Source organism: Etheostoma cragini, chromosome 9 (genome assembly GCF_013103735.1).
Source record: "Etheostoma cragini isolate CJK2018 chromosome 9, CSU_Ecrag_1.0, whole genome shotgun sequence".
Lineage (NCBI taxonomy): Eukaryota > Metazoa > Chordata > Actinopteri > Perciformes > Percidae > Etheostoma > Etheostoma cragini.
Genome location: NC_048415.1, coordinates 14791201 through 14814572, shown reverse-complemented (window position 1 = coordinate 14814572; position 23372 = coordinate 14791201). Strand labels below are relative to the sequence as shown.

The 23372-nt window shown below is 42.2% G+C and overlaps 1 protein-coding gene across 5 annotated transcripts in view; it reads left to right on the top strand.

Moving 5' to 3' along the window:
• The window catches only part of cep350 (centrosomal protein 350), a 33026-nt gene extending 9769 nt beyond the window's left edge, over positions 1–23257 (top strand). The window contains exons 10-38 of one of the 5 annotated variants that reach the window (XM_034882597.1): positions 2694–3421; positions 3567–3685; positions 4305–5281; positions 5610–5751; positions 6001–6169; positions 6312–6499; positions 7793–7971; positions 8239–8402; positions 8786–8896; positions 9106–9246; positions 9421–9560; positions 9683–9790; positions 9889–10106; positions 10349–10560; positions 10779–11057; positions 11236–11385; positions 11612–11772; positions 13708–13830; positions 15470–15714; positions 15829–16028; positions 16424–16571; positions 17104–17264; positions 17398–17531; positions 17629–17690; positions 17810–19728; positions 20200–20715; positions 21286–21432; positions 21733–21855; positions 22877–23257. In XM_034882597.1, coding sequence (XP_034738488.1) covers positions 2694–3421; positions 3567–3685; positions 4305–5281; positions 5610–5751; positions 6001–6169; positions 6312–6499; positions 7793–7971; positions 8239–8402; positions 8786–8896; positions 9106–9246; positions 9421–9560; positions 9683–9790; positions 9889–10106; positions 10349–10560; positions 10779–11057; positions 11236–11385; positions 11612–11772; positions 13708–13830; positions 15470–15714; positions 15829–16028; positions 16424–16571; positions 17104–17264; positions 17398–17531; positions 17629–17690; positions 17810–19728; positions 20200–20715; positions 21286–21432; positions 21733–21855; positions 22877–23047 — 8135 coding nt within the window. In that variant the 3' untranslated portion in view covers positions 23048–23257. Of the gene's footprint in view, positions 1–2693; positions 3422–3566; positions 3686–4304; positions 5282–5609; positions 5752–6000; positions 6171–6311; positions 6500–7777; positions 7972–8238; positions 8403–8785; positions 8897–9105; positions 9247–9420; positions 9561–9682; positions 9791–9888; positions 10107–10348; positions 10561–10778; positions 11058–11235; positions 11386–11611; positions 11773–13707; positions 13831–15469; positions 15715–15828; positions 16029–16423; positions 16572–17103; positions 17265–17397; positions 17532–17628; positions 17691–17809; positions 19729–20199; positions 20716–21285; positions 21433–21732; positions 21856–22876 lie in introns of all 5 variants that reach the window. The other 4 variants (XM_034882595.1, XM_034882596.1, XM_034882600.1 and 1 more) reach the window with 4 other exon arrangements.
• The last annotated feature ends 115 nt before the right edge of the window (positions 23258–23372 follow it).

Here is a 23372-nt window from a genome sequence, read left to right as displayed (position 1 = left end):
AGAAAGAAAGTATAAAGTACAAAGATAGAAAAGATGATTAGCTGTCTGCTCGGGTTTTAAGTGCCATTCAAAATATTTCAGCTTGACGTCAAAAATGTCTTTTCTGCATTATTTATGTCAAGTGGCATGTAGGACAAGACTTAATCACCAGAGTATGAAATAGATTTTACTCTTGACTGCCTGCCTAACCCCCCCCCCCCCACACACACACACACACAGACACACACACACGCCTTTTTTCAAACACATATTTTCAGACCATATATTGGGGATCTCTCTAATCAATATAGATAGATAGATAGATAGATATTTATTGATCCCAAAAAATGGGAAATTACAGTGTTACAGCAGCACATAGAAAAAAAAAAATTGAACCACGAAAAGTGTTTCACCGTTGTTCGGGGGAGTTGGGCGCTGGTCATGGTGACACGCAGCGGCAGTGAGTGAGAGTATTTGTTTTTAAAACTGTGGTTTCATCTGTTTTTAAACTACATGTTTATTTCACCAGCTTATTATCGTGGTTCCTACCCTGTCCTGTCTGTCTGTGTTATCGTTTTACTAACTACTACTGATCGGCATATGAACGAAAGCAACCTGACATGACATGACTCACTTGAATTTGACAGGCCACCTTTTCTTGCTGACGCTGTCATGTCACTTTTTAGGCAGACTTTTTGCGTATGGAGAATCTCTCGTATGGTCGAGAGTTCCTTCTCCTTTTGCATAGCGCTGGTGCAGGCACCGTGGATTCTTCCACAGTCCCCCCAGAGATCTTCTGGCTGCCGAAACCCTGCGCAGTGAACAGGAACAGAGCGCCACCGGACGAAGCCGACAGTGAGGAAAAGAGGGAGATGAGGAAGTGTCCGCCAAAGGTTCAAGAGACAGGGACACAGTCGGATTCACCTTCTCACAGTCATCCTCGCTATTGTCCAGTCACTCCGGAATAAAGTGGACGAGCTTCAAGCAAATGTCAAGTTCCTGGCGGAGTGCCTGTCTTTTCGCCTTCACGGAAACGTGGCTTAAGGAACACGACATTGAGTCTGAGCTTTAAATCGATGTCTTCGAAATCTTCACTTGGCGCGGGTCTGTGTCTGTATGTAAAGAATAGCTGGTGCATCTTAGTGGTTGTCAGAGAGTCACTGTGTACGCCGGACAGTGAACTCCTCTCTGTATCTTTACGTCCTTTTTATCTTCCAAAGGAATTCCCCCAATTATTTGTGGCTCTTGTTGACATTCACCCGAAGGCTAACGCTGCTGTGGCCTCTCAAGCCATGACCAGATCTGTGCAGCGGCTACAGGGACGCCGGACGCGCCAATCCTAATAATGGGGGATTTTAATCACTGCGAACCGGAGAAGTCTCTCAGTAACCAGTATGTGACTTGTCCAAACCATCACTCCAAGTGTCTGGACCTTTGTTATGGGACTGTTAAGAAGGCTTACAAATCTCTTTGTAGACCCCCTCTTGGAACGTCTGACCATAATGTTGATTATCTAGTTCCGACTTACAAATCGGTCCTGAAGAGGCACAAGGCGGTAAGAAGATTTGTTCCGGTATGGATGGAAGACTGCGTGCAGTGCCTCTAGAACTGTTTTACTGGCACTCAATGGGACGTGTTTCAAAATGTCTTGATTTAAACAAACTGACAGAAACTATCTGCCTATATATCTTTTAGTGAGGAAATGATCATCTCCCAGAAATCCATCTCCATTTATACAAAAAATAAACCTAGGGTCTCCAAATCAGTCAAAAGTGTAATCAATCAGAGGAACATTACCTTCAATACAAATTGCCCGTCTAGGATAATAAATTGACTTTGACCAACCTATCCATGTCTAAAATTACATATAAGCTTTCTGCAATTCTGCACTGGGTGCTATTACCTGCACAATATAGAGGTTTTGCATGTCTGGTACCACTGTTAGACTGACAACAGCGTCTACCAAAGAATATGAATAAGTAAAGAGTCTGGCTGCTGCTGTACATTTACAGCCATAGACTCATAGACTATCTGCATCGACCTCTGACTTTTCTAGCTCCATCTGTACTGTGTACCACTGACCGAAAGGAAATGACTGTCTGTTTTGGTTGGGTGCACAATTAGACATGGCCTGATTTCAAGAGGTTGCGCTCTGTGAAGGCAGCATGCAGGATGGGGAATGGCAGAGAGGGACAGGGAGAGGCTCACTGCAGCCATGTTCTGAAAAAAACACTGTCTGGATTAGATACTGTCAAATCGTAATTGGAATTTTCAATTTGGCCCAGATTAGAGTTGCCATGACAAGCCTGCCCCCCCAAGCCTCATTTAGTATGCATATTATGTGTGGGTCTAGTGCTTTAGCTTCAAAGCTTTTTTTCAATCTGCTGCACTCACTTTTTGGAGCATACAGTATTTTCTTAACTGTGAAAAAAATTACCTTTAAAGACATTGATCTTTGATAAAAAGGAGAAAAGTTTAAATGATTTCAATCCCTACCAATAGTTAAACAAAAAAACTTGTCACACACTAATACCCCTGACTAAGTATGAGTGGTGACAGCAAATTTTAAATTTTCAATGTTTTATCAACCTAGCTTTCACTTAAGTCTTCGTTTAGCATTGAAACTATTTTGCAGGGGCACTGTGTGTGTTCAGGTTAGTAAGTTGATGACCAGTTTCTAACAAACATTTTGCCTTTCTGTCAATGTCCACCAGGTTCCCGTCCCCGTTCCAGTTCAGACCCACGCTCAGAACCAAACCCACAGCCTCACCCTAACCGCACAGAAATACCTCGTAGTGGATTTATATCCAAAAAGCACGCCACATCCGCATCTCCTCCCTCATCTACAGACCGGTACCAGGCCCCAGTGGGTGTAAGCACAGACCTGTTGTCAGCAGACATCAAGGGGATACTAGATGATCTTCAGCTGGAGTGCAAAACCGCTGAGAGCGAAGAGAGGGCCCGGCAAAGGTCCCGGTGTGGGAGCAGTGCTAGGAGAGGGAGAGGGGGATCAGGGTCACGAAAAAGAACTCCAGTCTCTGTTTGGGGAGCCACTGTGACAACGGGTAGCTCCTCAAGAGGCTGCCGCAGCGCCAGCCCCACCACACACCGACCAGAGACTACAGAGTATGGGCACAAAAAGCGACACTATGATGCAGACACCGTTCGCCAGTACATTTCCAGGCAACAAGAGGAGAGAAAGAGACGTCAAGCAGAAGAGAAGAGGGCACTTAAGGAGGAGGCAGAAAAGAGAAACCAGAGATTACAGGAGCTCTACAGGAAGCAAAGAGAAGTAGCTAAAACAGTGGCCCTTCCCAGCGAGGCGCCTGTGGCCCCAGTACAAAAACGACTACAGGAAACCTACAACAAACTGCTGTTGGAGGAAGCCGAACTGGGCCAGGAGGCCACACAGATGCTGCCTGTTGCACCTTCTAGGCAAATGGTATTTTAGATACACATAAAACATGGTCACCCTATTTACATATGGAAGCTGTATTGGCTAGAATGAGTAACTCAGTAAAAAATTACATTTAATTACGTGACAAAAACCCTTTTTGACATTTGTGTTTACACGTGTTCTGCAACAGAGATCGGTGTACCAGCCCTCAGGAGAGTCGGACAAAGAGAACAGAAGACTAGAGGCACCTCAGAGCCCCTCGAGCAGTGATAGGTCTTTGAATGATCAGGCATCTCCTCCATTATCCAGGTACAAATATGCACCCAAACCTCCCTACTCACCTCCACCACCCTCCTGAATAACAAACACTCAATTTATTGACCCAGATAAATGACAAACAACTCTCTGCTCAGTAAACATATTCTGGTATCTACTGGAAATAATCTACTGGAATCACCTGACTGTATCAAACAGAGGAACTGTTTGTTCCCAGATGGTTGGCTTTTAGAGCACTTCTTCTGTTTTAGATGCATGAAACAACATCTTAGATGAATGGCTGAAAATTAAGATGGTGTGTGATACTTTTTCTTGTGAATTCATTGATTATAGTTGTTCTGATTCAAAGTTTTTCATCCCGTTAAAGGGAATGCTTTATCCTCTTATGTTCTTTCTTCAACAGCCTGTTGAACCCATTTACTCAAAAAGCTGCAATACATAAAGGTATTTTGGCAGGGGAGAGCAGACCCAAATGTCAAGTAAAATGAAAAAGGAAGACTTACAATTAAAGTTCTACCCTTGGCTTTCTTAAGCAGCTACCTTGATGAATACACTTACACATGTTTCATTATTGTTGTAAAGCAAGTGGTTTACACCTCCTTTCCTTTTCACCTTCTGACGTCCCCATTCTTTTTTGCTCTTCCTATTGCAGGAATGATCTGGATATTGGGGTTACCTCTTTTCAGCCTGACCGTCTGAGCCCAGCAGTTCGACCTATGACTGGTCCCAGCAGCAGCGAGCTCGCCCCTTTTGGTGACCGTCTACTCTCTCAGCTTCTTAGGCTGGAGACTGTGGTTGCTGCTAGTGATGTCAAGCATACCCAGCAGAAGGCCGCAGCATCTTCCAACAAACCGCTGTCCAAGATGTCCCGCATTGAGGCCCTCAAGGCCACAGCCACATCTCTCTCCAACCGTTTAGAGAGTGAAGCACGAAAGATTGCTTGGGAGGGGGTCAACTATGGTACAGAAACTTCAATGGACCTAGATAAAAATAGGCCCTCTCAAGCTAATCTTAATGATGGATGCTGGGCGGAAACAGCTGCTACAGGAAATGATGACGTTGAATTGAGGATCCAGAAAATTTTGACCAGCACAGGTCATAGTTCATATAATGGCACAGATCTTCCAGGAGTAGGCAATCTGCACCCCCTCAGGGGACACAAAGAAAACAAGGGTACACACACCAATTTGACCTATCCACAAACGACTTCTGTTGATGTAACAGGGCCCATTCTCAACAGTTATACACATGAAAGGAGGAGGCTAGTCAATGGTTTGGAAAAGGATAAGAATCGGACAGAACTCCATGACTCAAGTGCCGGTTCCATCAGTGAGGGTCCTATTCTGAGTGAAGGGAGTTTTTCTGAGGATGATGCAAGCCCTCCTCACCCTTCCAACAATCGTGTGCCTGTATTGGCAGATCGCCTGGAGGCAGTGGACTACTGCGGAGTTCAAAGAAGGAATTACCAGCGGTTGTCAGAGTTCCAGAGGGAGGCATCAAGGTGCTCGGCCCTCAGCCCACCCTGTGCACATCATGATGGCAGCAAAGCAGCCTGGGAGGAGCTGAACAAAGGAAGCCCTTTAAGCGTCATCAACATTTTTACTAAGAATCTTCATGGCCATGTTACAGGTTAGTTTACATATGAGTACCTTTCCACTTCCAAGAAAAATATGTCAAAGTCAAGTTTTCCATCTTAGATGTAGGTGATGAGACACAAGTGTTTGTCTTGTCTGATAAGAAATGGTGAGAAGGTTGTTGTTACCCAGTATCTATAGGTAACGTCTAAAAAATCTGTAACCATAAGAGCTACACACAATGTTTGTCATAGTAACTAGCATTCCCACTGTGCATACTGTCAGTATGCACAGTGGGAATGCTAGTTACTATGACATGTCAGTTTTAGGCAAGATCATAAATAGTTTTCTTCTGTCTGTTTCATCACCACCTTGTCCTGTAGTGAGTGAGAGGAACTCTCCCTCTGCCCATTCTATACACTCTGGGAATGGCCCCGTAGACGCTGCCATCTATGAAGATGACTTTGTGTCATCACATAGCAGCAGAGCCAGTGGCCAGTTAAGGAGAAGCTCCAATTCACACAGGTAAGAAAAAAAGAGTGGATGTTAGTTTTTAAAGTTACCACTGGATGGCATTCATGGCACTCAAATAGAATGGCCATGTAGCCTTTTCAGACAGCAACCCCTCTCTGTATTCTTAGAATTAACACTCTTAGTAGGATTAATTCTGCTGTTTATTCCATGTTCATTAGACAAAATGTTTTTCTGTTGTGTCACAGATCCTGAATTTTAATTAACAACTGATTAATCATAGATTTTTCTACTCTCTGTCAGTGTGAACAGTCATTTTGAGGAGCTGATGAGGAGGTCTCCTTATGACAAAAGTACAGGAGGCATCAATTCTCACCATTCATCCTTTCAGTCATCTAGTCACTCACCGCGTCTTTCCCCTGGTTCAACATCTGGCTCCTCACCCTTCTCCAAGCACTCCACCAGAAAAAGAGGTGAGAATAAATTATTTAGCATTTTTTATTGGACAATTCCTTTTTTTATTAAATAGAAAATACAGAATATGGTGTCTATATGGTCAAACACTGTTTTTGAAGTCCCTCTGCTGTACAATATAACTACTGCATTCCTCTGCCGGCACAGCATCAGATCAGAGTGATGCCACCTTGGTAGAAGAGCAAAGGAGCTCTTGCACACCTCCCTCGGAGGCATTATCCTCTGACTCCAGGAAGAGGGGCTCAGACAAAAGTACCGTCCACAGCCGGGCAAAGAGTGTCCACTCTAATGACACTATAGAGGAAACGTCAGGGCTTTCTCACCAAAGGTAACGATCTTCATCAGGCTGTATTAAATAGGAGGTTTGTTACTTTTGGTTTAGTTGGGGGCTGTAAAACCTGCTTTCACTGTGAGTGTTTTGCAGTTGAAAGCATCTCTAAGATCTCAAATTTAATAGAATGTGCTTTGGTATTAGAGAGGTGAAGGAATTGTGAATGGTGTTTCCATAAATTGAATTACCCACACATGCAGTTGTCTCTGTTGTTTTCTTCCTTCATGTGTGTCTATAACCTTTAGTGCAACACTTCTTTGTGAGAAGAGTAGTGGTGCTATTGGCTTACATTTGGGGTATTCAGGAGTCTGCAGTTTGACTCAGTTTTGACTTTTCACCAAAAAAGATGGCTATTTTGTTTTGGGGGCCTGCAGGGTGGTTGGTCAGGTCAGCCAGCTTCACCACAGGGTGGGCCTGCTGCCAAAGGAAAAGGATAGTTTATTTCTGGTAATCCCAGAGCACAGTAGTGATATTTGAGCTCTCTAATGGTACTCTAAAGCTTTTGTGGCAGATTCCTGCAGTTTGTGTCTTACACAATAAAGGCAAGATATTCCGGCAGGAGTGTGTTCTTCTCAGCACCATTTACATAGCAGGTTGCTGTTTTACTTTTGTGGAGACTTATTGTTTGGCTTCATTTTGTTAGTAACAGCACATGCATCACTACAGTTCAAAATAAGTTATTTAAGTTTTGGGCAAATTTGTATCTGTTATGACAGCTAACTGAGACATTGTTGTGTTTATAATATATGAATTCAAGTCTGATTCTTATCCTTGGAGAATAAAGTTGCCACAGTCTGATATCCTTAATGGAGAAGTAGAGTGTATTTTGATCTCTTTTAGACATCATCCGTGGCCTATGGTAATCTCTGAGCAGCACAATATAGCCATTCATAGTCTGGGCCTCTCACAGTAGGGTTATGCTGTCTCAGTCAGTTCTAGGGTTTGCAGGACAAGAGGCCCCCTCTTTCTTTATCATTCGGTGTACACACTTTGCAAAGCCTGTTACATCCCGTTTCCTGTGTGTGCTTTTAAACCCTGTTTTAGAATTGGTTATAGAAAACAATAAAATAATCTGTAGTACTGAATCTATATGGTTTTAAAAACACTTTAAAAACTCACACATTTATATCTGATACCCATGCATTCAACATGAATGCTACAAACATGTCCAACTCTGAAAAGATGTTGTCTGGTTTCACAGCAGTAATTCATTTTTCATCCGGTACGTATCTGACATTTTTTAATTAATTAATTTTCTTCTAATTATATTTGTAGTTTGGGACTTGACAGTAAGAAGTCTACAGCAGCCAGGCCCAAACAGTCTACTTCGTGTGACTCTCCATACCCTGGTTCCATATCTCCAGCAGCAGACTGTCCCAGTGAGCCTGGGAGAAGTGGCTCTCTGGAGGCAAATTATCCCAACACAGGCACCACAGCTCGCACTGGTAGAGCAGAGACCAAGACCACCGGTAAATAAAACCCATGTTAATGTAGTATAAGAAAACAAAAACAACAAGTGGTATGTGTAGCAGAACTTTATTAACATAATTTGGATAGCCTGTTCTATGGGTTTTAAGAAGTGTGATTTCAGCTGTGCCATATATAAAAAAGCTTTCAAGACAGATTGTACCTTTAGCTGAAGTCACGGCTGACAGATAGAAAAGGTTTCACACACTCTACCAACATCCTCTTTTATAAATCTCCCTCTCACTTTATTTGCCCCTTCTTTCTCCCAGGTGAACTACAATATTCACCTGCCGTCTTGCAGCAGCGTATGGCAGTAGAGCTCCAGTACCTGGAGTCCATTGAGGAGTCAGTCCGACAGCTGAGCGACGTGGAGAGGGTGATGGGTGTGTCCATGGCTCAGCAGGAGAGCGTGTCATTGGCTCAGATGCTCAAGGTGAAGAAGGGTTTTGTTGCTGAGAGTAACAAGACTGTAGATAAGGACTAAAAAGCGTATATATAGCCATATTTAAAATGTTAACATAACAGCACAATGTTGTATTAATGTTAAACAATAAATATTATTGTAACAGACAGTACATACTCTTGAGCTGTGTCTTTATGTGTGTATCCTAACTTGATATAATGTACAATAAAAATAGGAATTACACCTAGTTAAGTCATTCCCAAAATTGTATTTATCAGGGACTCTTAACTGTTGCTGCGTAAAATGTACATGATAAGTACTTCAAGAGCTTTTTTGGCCTCTATACATTTCAGTGACTTACTACCTCACTAATATTGTATTGACCTGCTCTCTGAACTTGCCTGACCCTGCAGGCCAGGCAGGAGTGCCATGCGCGTGATCTCTACGAGCTAAAGATCAAGGCTGAAAGGGAAGCCCTCGAGACACAACTACAGCTGGAAGAAAACAGGCAGAGAGTGGCCAGGGTATAAACCCACACACACAAACACACACACGCATACACACACAGGCATATACACTGTTAGTTCACTCTTACAAACAAAATATATGTGGATTTATAGATGATAGCTTTTAATTTTTTTAATTAATTTTTTTTAATTTTTTTTTTTTTCTTTTAATTTTAAGGTATGTGTGCTTTTCTGTGTGTAAGATGTCCATGCTTGCTTTTGTCCAGGCTCATATAGAACTGCAGGATAACTTGGCTGCAAATCAAAAAGACACCTTGGAGGGCCTCCAGGAGGCAACTACGAAGATGATGAGTCAACAGGCTGAGGCAGCACGGTACACGGCCGACACTGCCCGACACATCAAAGAGGTTAGCCATCTCTGCCTGGAAAAAAGCCTGTGTCTTCATTTTGTAACAAAAGCTGATTGATTGTTGAGTTTCAGTAAATGAATAACTATCCATTCAGAGGAAGAAAGTATAATGTCGAGTGTAAGATTCATCAAATCAAACATTTGGTCTGTATATTGTGTCCTTGTCTGTCAGATGACGGAATTGGCACGGTCCCAGATAGCAGGAGCTTTGGTTGCCCCCCCTGCTGTCTCTGATTCCTCCATTTTGGACAAGCGGGAAGAACAGCAGAGCTCCTATTTGAAACAGCTACAGGAAAAAAATGACTCTGACAGGTAAACTAAAAACACCTTTTGTGAAAGAGTTTTTGATTAATTACACTGCATACCATCTTTCATTTTAAACTTGGTATCTGAGCTAAGTGTTTCTTAAATTTCTTCTGCATGCTCTCTTACAGCTTCCCTAGTGAGGTATCAAGCAGAAGGACCAGGCCAGAGGAGCCGCTGTCTTCGCTGAACAGCCTCAGCCACTCTGACTCTCTATCCTTCAGAAGACCCAACCTCAGGTACCACTCATGCCTCTCTTGTAGCACAAGTTTGTCATGTTCTTTTTTTTTTATGGAAGAGAAATCTAAAGAGACACTAAATCTGTCACTTTCCTCAGTGGAGCGAACTCTAGCAGCCACCATAGTCCGTCACGTGCCTCGACAGACCCCAGAGAACGGACAAAAAAAGAAGCAGTACAAGGGAAGTTGAGGAAGGGGGGAGCTAAAGAGAGGACGGAGAGGGAAGCAGGCAGCAGCTCCATAGACGAGGAAGTTCTTACAGCAGCAAATGAGTCATTCTGCAGTGACAGCATCCCCTCTGCAGTGGATGAGAAAGGTATCTAATGGAAGCACGCCTCTTAATTTAACATGCTTTATCATGTTTACACACATCAGTATTCCCCTTGTATCGATTCAACTGGCTGTGACTGCTGTTACATAAGTATTACCACCACCATTGTCAGAGAAAATGTTGAAACCTTGTTGCCATCATTTAATTTGTACTGAAACAAAAACTGTCTTCACTAAGCACCTAAAAATGACACTTACACTGAACCGCTCTTATTTCTGGCCCCCCAGGAGACAGTACTTCAGTGGCAACGGAGTACTCTCTCAAGTTTGATGAGTCCATGACAGAAGATGAGATAGAAGAGCGCTCCTTCCGCTCTCTGCTGCCGTCTGAGGCTCACCGCCGTGGTACCATGGAGAAGAAGTCCCGCCACCATGAGGAATCAGATGATGGAGCCAATCACGACACAACGTTGGTTTCAGGGGCACAGAATATCTTAAAGGTGAGAGGGCAGTATAGTCATACAAACATTTGACAAAGCGCATTCTTAAGGATTTTTCTTTTGTTGAGCATGTACCTTGTTGAGCATGTGGTTTGTGTCTCTTTTGTCCTCATACACAATTACTACTCATTACCTCACTTCTCCTGTTTTTCTTTTCTCCCCCTTTAATCTCCTTTCCTTTCAACTTTTCTGTCACTCCAATCTTTGTTCTCCTGAAGTCTCAGGATGCAAACATGGCCTTTTCTAGTGGACAGGATAGTTTTTCCCAGTTCACAATGGACATGGTGCGTCAGTACATGAAGGATGAGGAGGTGAGACTGCAGCACCAGAGCTCTCTGCTGCATCTTCGCCAGAAAGCTGTCAAAGAGAAGACCAGAACTGAGCTAGCCTGGCTAGAGCACCAGAAAAAGAGGCTGAGGGACAAGGGAGAGGATGACAAAATGCCACCCATCAGAAAGAAGCAGAGGGGCCTTCTGATGAAACTACAGCAGGAACAGGTTAGTAGCGGGTGTAAATATATAGACATTGTAACAATTCAATGTCGGTTCAATTCATTTTTATTTATATAACTCCAAATCAAAACAACAGTTATCTCACAGCGCTTTTCATAAAAGAGCAGGTCTAGACCGTACCATTACTTAACCAACCAACCTTTTCTCGCACTCATGTTCACAGGCTGAGATCAAGCGACTTCAGGAGGCCAACAAAGCGGCCAGGAAGGAAAGGCAGCTGTTGCTGAAGCAGCAGGAGGAGATTGAGCGGATGAGAAACTCTACATTCAGACTTAAAGAGCGTCTCAAGTGTGCTGGGGGTGAAACGCCACCTGTGAGTAGTGCAACAGTCTCTTATCACCTTCTCAGCCTATACAGAGGAACAGATTGATTTTTAAAGGGTTTCATTTCAGTTTTGTTTGCTCTACAGAAGTTGAATGTTAATGGAATCACAAAAGAAAACCTTTAGAACTGTAGAACATGCTGCCATGTTCTTAAGCTTTTTTAATTGGCTTTGCTAATACTTGGCCTGTATGCATGTCCATTCACCCATCCTCCAGGAGACTCCTGTGTCGGAAACCCCCGTGTCCGAGGCAGCCTCTTCCAATATGAGATATACTGAAGATGTCCGCAGCCCCTCTCCCTCGCTCTCCGTCTCTGGAAGTGAGACCAGCAGCATCATGCAGAAGCTCAAGAAGATGCGCTCTCACATGGATGAGAAGTAAAGGCTTTACATTTTTCTTATATAAAATGGGTTTTCTTCTAATTGCCATTTTGAAGAGTGAATTATCAGAAGTCATGCTCCCTTATCAGTGTTTTTAAAAAGGCTTACTCCAAAGATGTTCTGCTGCCTTTCCCCTTAAGTGTTTGCTTCTTTTGTGCTTGTAAAAATATTTACTGATCAGTTTTCTTTAACTGCTACACTACACAGTTTTCACTTTGGTCACGATCAGACAAGGTGCACTGCACTGCCTAAAAGACACCCTGATCAGACCAGGAGGAGAGAGGGCGGGCAAGGTGGAGGCTGGGGGTGTGGCCTTGACCAACTGCCACTTTGCTCGTCTGAAAGCCATGATGTCTCTCTCTCATGGGTGGGACAAATTCTCTGGGGGGACAAAGCAGATTAAGGGGAGGTAATCATAAGGGGCAAGATTCCAGGTTGGCCCATTTGAGCTTTCATTTTCTCAAAAGCAGAGCAAGATACCCAGAGCTCGGTTTATACCTATCGCCTTTTCTTTTTTTTTTAAGATTATTTTTTGGGCATTTTTTAAACCGCTACACACAACTATAGCTCTACCAACTGAACTATCTCTATTAAGGTCTTTACCTTAATTAGCAACTGAACTAATGAAAACTAATCATCAATCTTTTACTTTCTAAAATGCTGTGGATGTGAAAATAAGCATGCTCCATGTGGTTCTTCGTCTAAACTAGATAGGAATCCCTAACCCTTTGCTACAGTCACCCTCTAAACTTGAGATTTGTACAACTGTAACAGTGCTTGTTAGAAGAATCTGTGCTAAGAGTTAAGTCTTAATAGTTAAGAGTAATCTGTTGCGGTTTTCAACAAATGTTTTAAAGCAAAAACATCAGACAATATTACACTACAGGTCTTAAATAATTGTAACACTAATTTTGACACTGCACCTTTCAACTGCAGAGGCAAGATTATTTTACAGATAAGACGTTTTTCTTATCCACATATTGGTTTTGCATTCCATCATTTTTATTACGCCCACTCCCTTGCTTGGAAGTCCTGTTTGTCCTCCAAGGTTTTACACTTGGCCAACAGCTTTGGTCGGGTGATTGTAGAGTTCCTCATGACCGGGTAGTTAGACAAGGGGGTTAATTGTTCTGGAGTTTAAGATTTATAACTTTGCTATAAATCACAGGTTTTCCATGGAAGCACTTTTTTGTTTAGGTGTAGATTTGTTTAAATGTGTACCAGCAACACAATGTTGATAAATTATGAATTTCAAAATCACAACAGTTGGGTTTAGATCATTGCAAAATACAATGGCTAAGAGGATCTAACAACATAAACCACAACAACATAAGTGTTTAGATATTTGTGTCTGATCAGGCACTTACTGGCTTGCTTACATTCCATTTAATTAATCTTTTGTTTCTTCCCTTTCCTCTGTCATTCTCTATTACCACTGTCCTGCTCTTGATCAAAGCCAAAGCAAGTGTACGCCATGTATTCATCTTGACATAACACACGAACAAATAAGTTGTAATCACTTAATCTAAGGCTGTAATTGTTACCTCAGACTGTTATCTAGAATCAGGGTTACTGATAACTCAATCATTTAACCCCCTCCATAAGCAGGTTTGGCAGTGATCACACCAACAACCAACCCCCCACGCTTGATGCCCAAAAGCCAGCTAAAATGTTTATGTTCTCCTATAAGATAGTCATTTAAAGATAGCCATGTTTTAACAGAGACCTGGCAGACTGACATATTGGGTGCCATCAAACCACATGTGCTCATATCGCTCTTCTCTCTCCTTTTCTCTCTACTTGTCCTTTTGCCCTTTACGTCTCTTGTGTTTTTAATGTTTTTCCTCATCTTACTGTACCATGTGTGTTATTTGTTTCCATACCCATGTTTGTGTGACTCTTTTGACTTTGTTGCGTGCTTATGTGTTGTAGACACTGTTCTCCTGTCCACTACTTCTTCTCTGTGTTCACGGCCCACCACTGGGCCTCCCTCAGTGTCTGTCTTCCCAACCTTCACCCTAAATTCCAGCTCTTTATCTACAACCAGTTGGTCAGGTACTGTACAGTGCTATCTACCTCTTCCCCCGGCACCTCCACTTAGCCCTGCCTCACCCTACCCTATGGAACATGCTTGTGTTCATCTACTGGCACTGGGACCTTGTAGGGGTGGGATGGTGAAGGATGACTGATTGTGTTGGTTTGTTCCCAGGATGGAATATGTGTGGGGAAGAGTTTGAGTAAAAGCTTAAAAAGTGCCCAAGGAAGGCTGCCTCGCTGAAATAACCTAACCTTTTGACAACTTCTCTTTTTAAATATCATTTATTTTTTCCAGTTTTACTAATTGATTGCCATTACTGTGCATTAAATGGTTGTGGGGCAATTTTAAACAAAAAAATGGTTACATTGAGAATATTAGAGGTAATATAAATGTTGTTTTATAAATGATAAAGGTTATGTTCATTTTAATAGGAGCCTTCCTTGTTGGATAGGAATCTCAGACTTAACACTGGGATTTCACAGATTTTTGTTCTGTTAAACGTGTCTCATCCCTTCTTTTTTTCTTTCTTACCTCTTGGAATGAATGTTGCAGTGCATTTCTCTTTGATGTCCCTTATATCGTGGCTGCTGGTTGGTCAGCTGCAGTCCAGTCGTCGATACAACATGTAAAGGGTTTTTGCAAAGAACAAGGCAGAGATATAGTGTTCTATCTCTTTAATGATCCCAGTAAATCTTAACTAGCCCTCTTTATTAGGTAACTGTTGCATAGAATTGGATAATAAGTACAGATGGCCATTGGCTGTAATAGAGTTTGGAAAGGCACTAAAAGATTCCCCCCCCCCCCCAGTCTAGTTCTTCAGTGTCTGGCCTGTCATCAGTATACATTAAGTCAAGAGAAAGACCTCTAAATTTGATCAAAGCTAAATAATACTGCACTGTAATGGCACCCATAGCTGTGTGGTACCACATTACGCAAAACGTTATACCTGACTGCACTTGACTGATAGATATGTACACATATATGAACGTATATGCGACTTAGTGTAAGTTGGATTTTTTAATTACAAATTCTGTTGGCTTTACAAGACAAACAACTTGTTTGTCTCGTTTTTCTACTAAAGAGATGCATCCAATCAGATCCACTAACTGCCTATGTTTAGATTTTCTTTTCTTTTTTCGTCATGTAACTGTTTGAGGTGTATGTGATTGCACCAAATCAGCCTTCAGTCTGATGCATGGATCTGACATCTTCCCTGTTATTTTCCTAATCTCCTTTTCTCCTGAGTGACACATCATTACTTTGTGCTTGTTTATTTATTGGGTGATTGTACACTTTATTTGGATGATTATTCCAGGGAAATGAATAAGTAAAGCATGTATTGGGTGTGTGTGTGTATGTGAGTGTTTGATAAAGGTTTGAGGTGAGTTTGAAGTGATAACTGGATGTCCAGGTGATTAGCGTCTGCTTGCTACTGCAATGTCACGTTTAACATTCCTTATGCTAAATGCCTTTGTCAAACTTCTCTTCTCTCCCCCTTCACTGCCACCTTACCTTATCCCTCACCACCCATCTGCTTCCTGTCTCTTCCCTCATTTCTCCATTTCCTCATCATTCTTCTTAACATCATATCTTCCTCCTATCCTTCTTCATCTCCCCATTCTTTTTTCTCTTCATTCTTACCGCCCCCTTCCCCAGGTTTCTGACAAAGCGGGAGCAGCAGCTTATGCAAAGGCGTCACCATGCCGAAGAGCTGCTGCAGTGGAAACAGCGTCTGGACCAGGAGGAGGCAGAGGTCCGTAGGATGGAAAAGGAGGCCCTGGCTGTTTGGGACGGACAAACACCTCGGGACATGGCAGAGGGTCAGGAAAAGGAGATCCCTGACATTAGCCCCAGCCCCAGTCACCATCAAAGCTCAGAGCCCAAAACTGACAGTGAGAAAGGTGAAGCAACAGGATCCCAGCTGTTTTTTGCATTGTTTAAAGTCAAAATCAGTCAAAAATGTATCTGGACTTATACAAAATGACCTCATGTTTATCTGGTTTACATGTTTTCAGACTATGTGAGTGAAGGTGACTTTTCCTCAGCGACTCCTGAGTCCAGTATACACACAGAGGGACTGGGGTCCCAGCAACCTGAAAGCCCATCTTTAGTACAACCTGCGTCAATCCCTGAAACGCCTTTGGCCTCTGTGCAGAGCAGCGCTGCAAATTACACCCAGGACTTCACTTCAGCTTCCCAGTCACCTAGCAAACAAGTAGGCATAAGTGTGGTTTTCTTTTCTTTTTGTATTTAAGTTTTTAGTCCCATCTCTTTTATGATAGCTGAGTTCATTTTGAGTCTAAATATCTACTCTAAAACTGACCTGACGTGTCTGAGAGAGTGAAGTATGCTACAGTGACCAGGCTTCAGTCAACTTCCTCCCATAGAATTAAGTTTAGATTCTGTCGGAGTTATTTGTAGTCTTGAACTATTGAAAATATAACGTTTTACATTGCGTGAGGGACATGCAATTTGTTATAATATAAAATATTTGTTATGCATATAAAATATTAATCCTTGCATGCCTCTATTAGTCCATCTGACTGTGTTGTTATATCCTGAAGTAATATTCCTTTCTCTTTCTCTTCCGCTCCTCCTCCTTATGTTTAGTCTTTCCAGTCTCTACTTAAAGGCAGCCACAGCTCTGCTGCCCCTCCATTAGATAGAAGCAGCAAAACCAAGATGCAGCTTTCCTCTTCCCGGACCGCCAACCATGCCCTCACTCAGCCAACTGAATCCCCCATGCTTATACAGACTGGTAAGTCCCCATTAATGCAACATACACACACTGAATGTGTAATATTTTGGGGGAGTTATAATAGTTCCTGGTAGTTCTCAGAATATAGAAGGGGCAAAGAGGAGAGATTGGACGTTATGCAGCTATATTGCTGGCGCTGTGTAGTCAGGCATAGTGTGATGCTGCCAGGAATACATTATGCAAGCACTTCCCTGATACCTAACCTGCTTAGCTGTGTGAAAAGAGGAGAGAACACTTTGCATTGGACTTAGTTACTGCACAAGCAAAGACAGAGCAGTTTTTCTGGACCAGTATTTTCAGGCCACTATTTTAACCTTTAATCCTTGTAATACTTTTTGTTCATTCGGTGCAAGCCAATGCAACATGCATAAAAATGAACCGAACACATTCTTCGTAAAGAAAATGTACACTAATCTCCAAAGAATAAGGTTTAAGATCGAGGGGGCACAAAGTTGGATTACCCTCTGCTAATCAGAGATCAGGCACTGGTTTCACATTCTAACTGTGATTTATGATCAAAAATTGCCTTCAGAACCCATTTCAGACCAGAGTGACCTAGAGAGCCGTATCAAGGCCCTGAAAGAAGAACTCAGAAAACGAAAGTATATGGCCTACCAGTTGAAGAAAGAGCAGAAGAAGAGGAACAAGGAGCGCCTGAAGGCCCAGGAGGCCAACCTACTGAAGCAACTGGAGGTAAACGTGTGCAAGTGTGTGTGGGGGCTTTTAGAACTTGAATGATAATGTTTTTGTTAATGTGTGTGTTTACCTGTGGACTGTATAAGCAAATTTCTTCCTAATAACTGTTATTCTTCCGTTTACCTTTCAGAGCTATAACAACTTCATTGAGAAAACCAAGGCAGAACTGAACAAGGAGCCAGACTCCACACCCGAGACGCAGTCCCAGATCAAAGATACCGCCTCAATCGCAGAGCAGTCCAGTATTAAACCACCTGATCACAGGTACCTGATACAGCTGTAAACATGATAACGTATCTAATACTGTAATATAATTTAGAAAAAATTGGTGTTCAACTAAAAGCAAATCCTTCTTTCTCAGGTCCGACACCAGCAATATCTTTGAATCTGAAAGGGCGCAAAATGATGCTTCATTAGATCGCAGTGAGTTATTTACTCATCATAACTAAAACATACACCAAGTTTTTTTTTTTTTTTTTTTTTAAGTGTTTTGATGATCAATGATGTCACAATAATAATTTGACCCTTTCCTATTATGACAGATGCCCTTCCTCAACCTGATCTTAGTAAATCCACCTCAGTGCCTGAAGAATTGTCGGATGAAGATGACGCACCAACTGTCACCACATCCCCAGTTTGTGACAGCCCTGAGTGTCCGCCCTCAGGACCGAGGAGCCCCCTTGCCAGAGTGGTTATTTTAAGACCTTCATCTAAGGATGCCCAGGCACAGATAGATGAGTCTGGGGATGAGAACATTGTGTCTTATCAAAGATCTGACATTCAGGAAGAGCTGAAGGTAAAAGAAAGCTCCACATTTGAGGATCAACATTCTGAACGTCTTCTGAAACCAGAAAAAGAAGACAGACTCGACTTCCAAGAGAAGCTGTCTGCATCTAAACATGTTTCTTCTTCCATGAGTGAAGAACATCGATATTCACCATCTGTTAGCCTAGAACAAGATACAGAAATAAAGAAAAGGGAAACCTTTGAAGCTGAGGAAGCTGAAAAATCAGTTGTTATTTCCTCTAATAAGTCACATTCAGTTGCAATGGACCTCAAAACGTCACCTCCTTTAAGCTGTAGCTCTGCAGCCAGTGAGCATGACATGGTGGCCTTCTCTTCAAAGAAGGGGGCGCCAATAAAAGATGTCAAGGTCTCTTCTTCCATAGCGGATGGTTATCATGAGGACTTTGAGTCTTCAGCAGATTCTTCCCCCAGGGAGGAGCATCCTAGTTCCAAGCCTGCCTCTCAAATCTCAGTTGGCCCTACCGAGATCAAGGGTTTGAGAAAGGACTCCCCTAGCCGAGCCACGCCGTATGACAGCCAAGATGAAGAGGTAGACGAGGAAATATCTGAAGAACTGAGTCACCATTCAGGGACTAGTGGCGCTAGCTGCCAATCTGGGAGGCTGCTTGATCTTCATAACCACACAGAAGACTCCGAACATGACAGCAAGGATATTGTTCATTCCAGCCGCTCACCACCCATCTCTCCTTTGCATACCCCTATCTCTCCAGTTATAGATGAAATGCCAAGTTTTAGCATTGGAGATCGGGTTCTTGTTGGTAGTGTTCAGCCCGGCACTCTGAGATTTAAAGGTCCAACAAGCTTTGCTAATGGTTTTTGGGCTGGTGTGGAGTTGGATAAGTCTGAGGGGAGCAACAATGGCACTTATGATGGGGTAGTATACTTCAGGTGTGATGAGAGCCACGGTATCTTTGCTCCTCCAGACAAGATCACACACCTACCAGACAAGTTTGAGATCTACACAGACACCACTGAGGATGAGGACTCATTCTGTGATGGTTTGTCAGATAAAGATGAGGAACAACGTAAAACAGATGAGCACCAATCCCAAAAGCCAGGAAATCCGAAGAGTGAAAATGAACAAACATTCAATGAGATCAATGAGTCTGGAGATAAAAAGGTCACAGAAGAGTCCGTTCACAAGATTGGATCCCACCTCAATTTACAGCATTACAAAGAATCTAAGCATCCCATTTCTAATGGCAACACTAGGGACATAATGATAAATTTTGAAGATGCACCAACCACCCTCCTCATCTCTGACAAGGACAAGATTGACCAGGGCAAGCAGAGTCGGAAGGAGATTACTGCCCTTGTTGAGAGAGTAGAAGTAGACTCACAACAGTTTAGTCCTGCTGATCTTTTGACTGATATCAGGGATGAGAAGGGAGAACAGAAGGACAAAGACTTACTGGACACATATGCAGACAAGCTCCTCAACAACTTTGTAAAAGACACTTTGACACAGTTTGCTGAAATTAAAAAGGCTAAAGAGCAGAAAATAGAAGCTGCCAACCAGATGAATGGATACCTGATTAGTGAAAATGTTGAACAAGAAGAATGGTACTCTTCAGTGCAACAAAAAGATGGTCTACCCTTCTTCCTACCTGCGGAAAAAGAAGAGCTGTCTTCTCCAGAGCTGTGTAACCAACCAGTGAGTGTATATTTCTTGTTCTTTAGTAACCTGTAAATAAAAAAATAATTTATTATATTTAAATTAATTAATAAAATATTTTCATTCCATGTATTTTCCGATTAATATAAGATACATGATACAAAATGTCACTGTCAGTGAGCAAAAACTTGTGCTGTGGAAACGGCAACAATGACTCTCCAAAGTTACTGACAAACTGTACTTGTTGATTTGACCTGGTGAACCCTTGTTTTCGGTATGTGCGCAGCCAAAGTCCAACTTTATGTTGACATTATTGAATTTGGTGCTCTTTGAGTTGGAATGATCAGTAAAAAAAACAACCTTTAAGACTAGATCAAAAGTGTAAAACCATGATTTATAATGGGACTTGTAATGTCATGGTGCAGTTAATGTTCATATTTATGGAATGTTCTAATCTTAAATAGGAAGTCAGCGTGAAATTCACTTTTTCCTGTATTTCTTTCACAACAGGAGAGTCCGGTGTTGGGGCCCAGCGGTCAGGAGGAGCTCGCCAAACGACTGGCAGAGCTGGAACTAAGCCGTGAACTGCTCGATGAGCTGAGTGAAGATCAGGACTGGTTTGATGAGGACTTTGGCCTTAGCTCCCGTAGAGAACAGCAGAGACTCAAACAGAGAGAGGAGGAGGTGAGGCTGGGGAGGTCTGGCTTATCAGCTGGACTAGCCCTGGGGGAGCTGGCCTCATCAGGTGGGGAACAGCAGGTTAAGACTCCACCTAGACCGGAGCTACCTCTCCCCCTGCCTCCAAAACTACCTGAGCAGCCTGCCATGGTGGTGCCCCACTCAGCCACAGAAGTTGAGAAGATGGTCCATGCTGCCACTAAAGAGATCTGGGAGAGCTGTTTTCTGGGGAAGGAGGGAGCACTGATTTTCGCACAACTGCCAAACCCCAAACCTTCACAAGAGTATCTGGGTATAGAGGCCAGGAGCCAGGACCAGGAGGCCCTCTGCGTCCGCAGCTACCGAAAGGTGAAAAGGAGAACTTTTCAAGTCGTTTTAAATACAACAAAAAAAACATAAAGATAGCTCACTGTAATTAAAAAAAATTCAATGCATGTATATTATACCACAATCTGTAAGGGAAATAAGACAAGCATCCTTCTTCACGACTTCCTTTTCATTCCCCACTCATCATACTAGTTAAAATCACCACACAACTGTCCTGCTTCAGTAACACTAAGCCAACAGCAGCTGGAGTGAATCCTCTGAGTTAACAAGCCAGATAAGATTCTATTATTCAGCAGATTCCTCTCTGACCAGCATCTTGATGTTTTCAAGACCACATAGCTTTTTTTGCCTTTGTCTTCCAACTACAATATCTCCCTTTGCCACTGACAAATATATTGCCTCAGTGGGTCCGAAGCTTTGCATTGAATGCAAGTACTTAAGCTGTTGAGTAGCAATATTTCTGACAATTTGACATACTATCTCTTTTATCTTCACCTAACATAGGGTTACTCAACCTGAAAAACTACTGTAGTTTTAGTTAATATTGCATATATACACACTTGTATCTCATTGCTTTTTTGCACTCCCCAGGCTGTGTACGACCTGACGTGGGAGATGCTTCAGGAGATCTATGCTGAGGACCCTAACGCAGATCAGCCTCAGTGGGTCAAACCACGTCGAGTCAAGTCCTCCTTTTCCCACAGAGTGAAAACCCCAGGAGACCTCACCAAAATCCAGGTACAGTTCGGAAGTACAGTCACCGCCTAAAGAAAGAGACACTACTGTACAACTGTGTCTGAAACGTTGTAATTGCTTTAAAGGCAGCAAGATTACTCAGAGTATAGTTGGTTTGGTTCTTATCGTCCAAAGTGACTGGAAGTGTAAAGAGACTTGATAATTTGGCTTTGTTCATTTACAACCAATTTTATAAAGTGCAGCAATAAAGTCCTTTTACAGTTTCTCAAATTCAGTGCAATGCCTTTTACACATCTGATTACCTTATATTTATTTATGTTGTATTTTTACATTGTGTCCCAGGAATTCATCTCAGCAGAAGTACTGAAACTGTACGGTCTGACAAAAGATCATAGCCAGAAGACTGACTGGCAGAAGATGCTCAAATTTGGAAAAAAGAAGCGAGACAGAGTCGATCACATTCTGGTAGGTCTCAAAATTTGTTTTTTTTGTATATATGATTTTAAAGGGTAGCCGTTTCATATCAGGGATTTTTCTATCACCGGGACAGAACACCTAATACACTGAGGGCATTTATAACCATCTTGTTGAAGCAATACAAGATCACTATGATGTATTGCTTGTATAGATTTTACAAGTTAAAAACAAACAATATAATTTTTTTCTTTTGGAATCAGCCGTCACTTCAGTCCATCTCACAATCACTCTCTTGTCTATGAGTGGGGGGTCTCTCTCTCTCTCTCTCTCTCTCTCTCTCTCTCTCTCTCTCTCTCTTTCTCTCTCTCTCTCTCTCTCTCTCAATCTGTTACTGCTGAAAAGGAAATAACTTTCTTAGAGAAGGCCTTTGTTTGTTTAATATAGTAATATAACATATAAATGTATATATAATATATATATATATAGTTATATGTACAGTGTATATATACACACACAAGCGCACACACACACACACACACACACACACACACACACACACACACACACACACCGGCAACTTAACATTTACTTTGTAGAAAATACAGATAGGATTTAGTACAGCCTTCAAAGGATGTTACAAACATTTAAATGGAGCCTTTAAATACAAAAAAGTTCCCCCTCCTCTCCTTTAATGCTTTGTCAGTTTACCAGATGTAAAACATTTGGCTGGCTAAAATAACTGTTGGCATTATATTTCCCTTCACTTCGCCACCATAAAGTTCCACACACATGTACAACAGTGTGTTGTGCAGATTGTATGCTATTATACAATTTCTCTGAACAAGCCTTAATTTGACCACATTTCATAATAATATTAGGATGTTACAGGAGTTGATTTATAGATTTTAGTTACCCAGCCCTGAAGTTGTGATTGATCCAGTGATTTTTGAAGAAAACTGAAAATGTAAACTTTCTGTCATGACATTTTTTCAGTTTACTCACTGTAATACAAACAACTGATGTTAGTCACTCTGCTTCAGTAGTTGGTCACTGTTTGTTTGTTTGTCAGGTTCAGGAACTCCATGAGGAGGAAGCCCAGTGGGTCAACTATGATGAGGACGAGCTGTTTGTGAAGATGCAGCTGGCAGACAGTATCTTTGATGCTTTGCTGAAGGACACTGCAAACGTGCTGACGCTAATCTATGATAAGAAGGCCAAAAGAGAAAACGCCCTCTCCTGACAGCTTTTTTGCTTCGATTTTTAAACTACAACTTCTAGCTCAATCCCAGTCCCCCGTCAACTACAGCCGACCAGCGGATGTGCCAACAGCAACCCTCAGATGCCTTCAGTCCCAGCATTACCTCTCAGCAAAACAACTCCTTTTTTTCCTGTGACATTAATTTCCTGGATATGGCTTCAGCTAGTGGTTATGTAATTTGTTCTACACACACACCTCTTGAGCAATCTAGCCTTCTTAAACCTTAACACCCGTCTCAGATCATAATAGGTTGTTATATTTTGTATTAAATCTTAGACTGTGTGTGTGTGTATATGTGTGTGTGTGT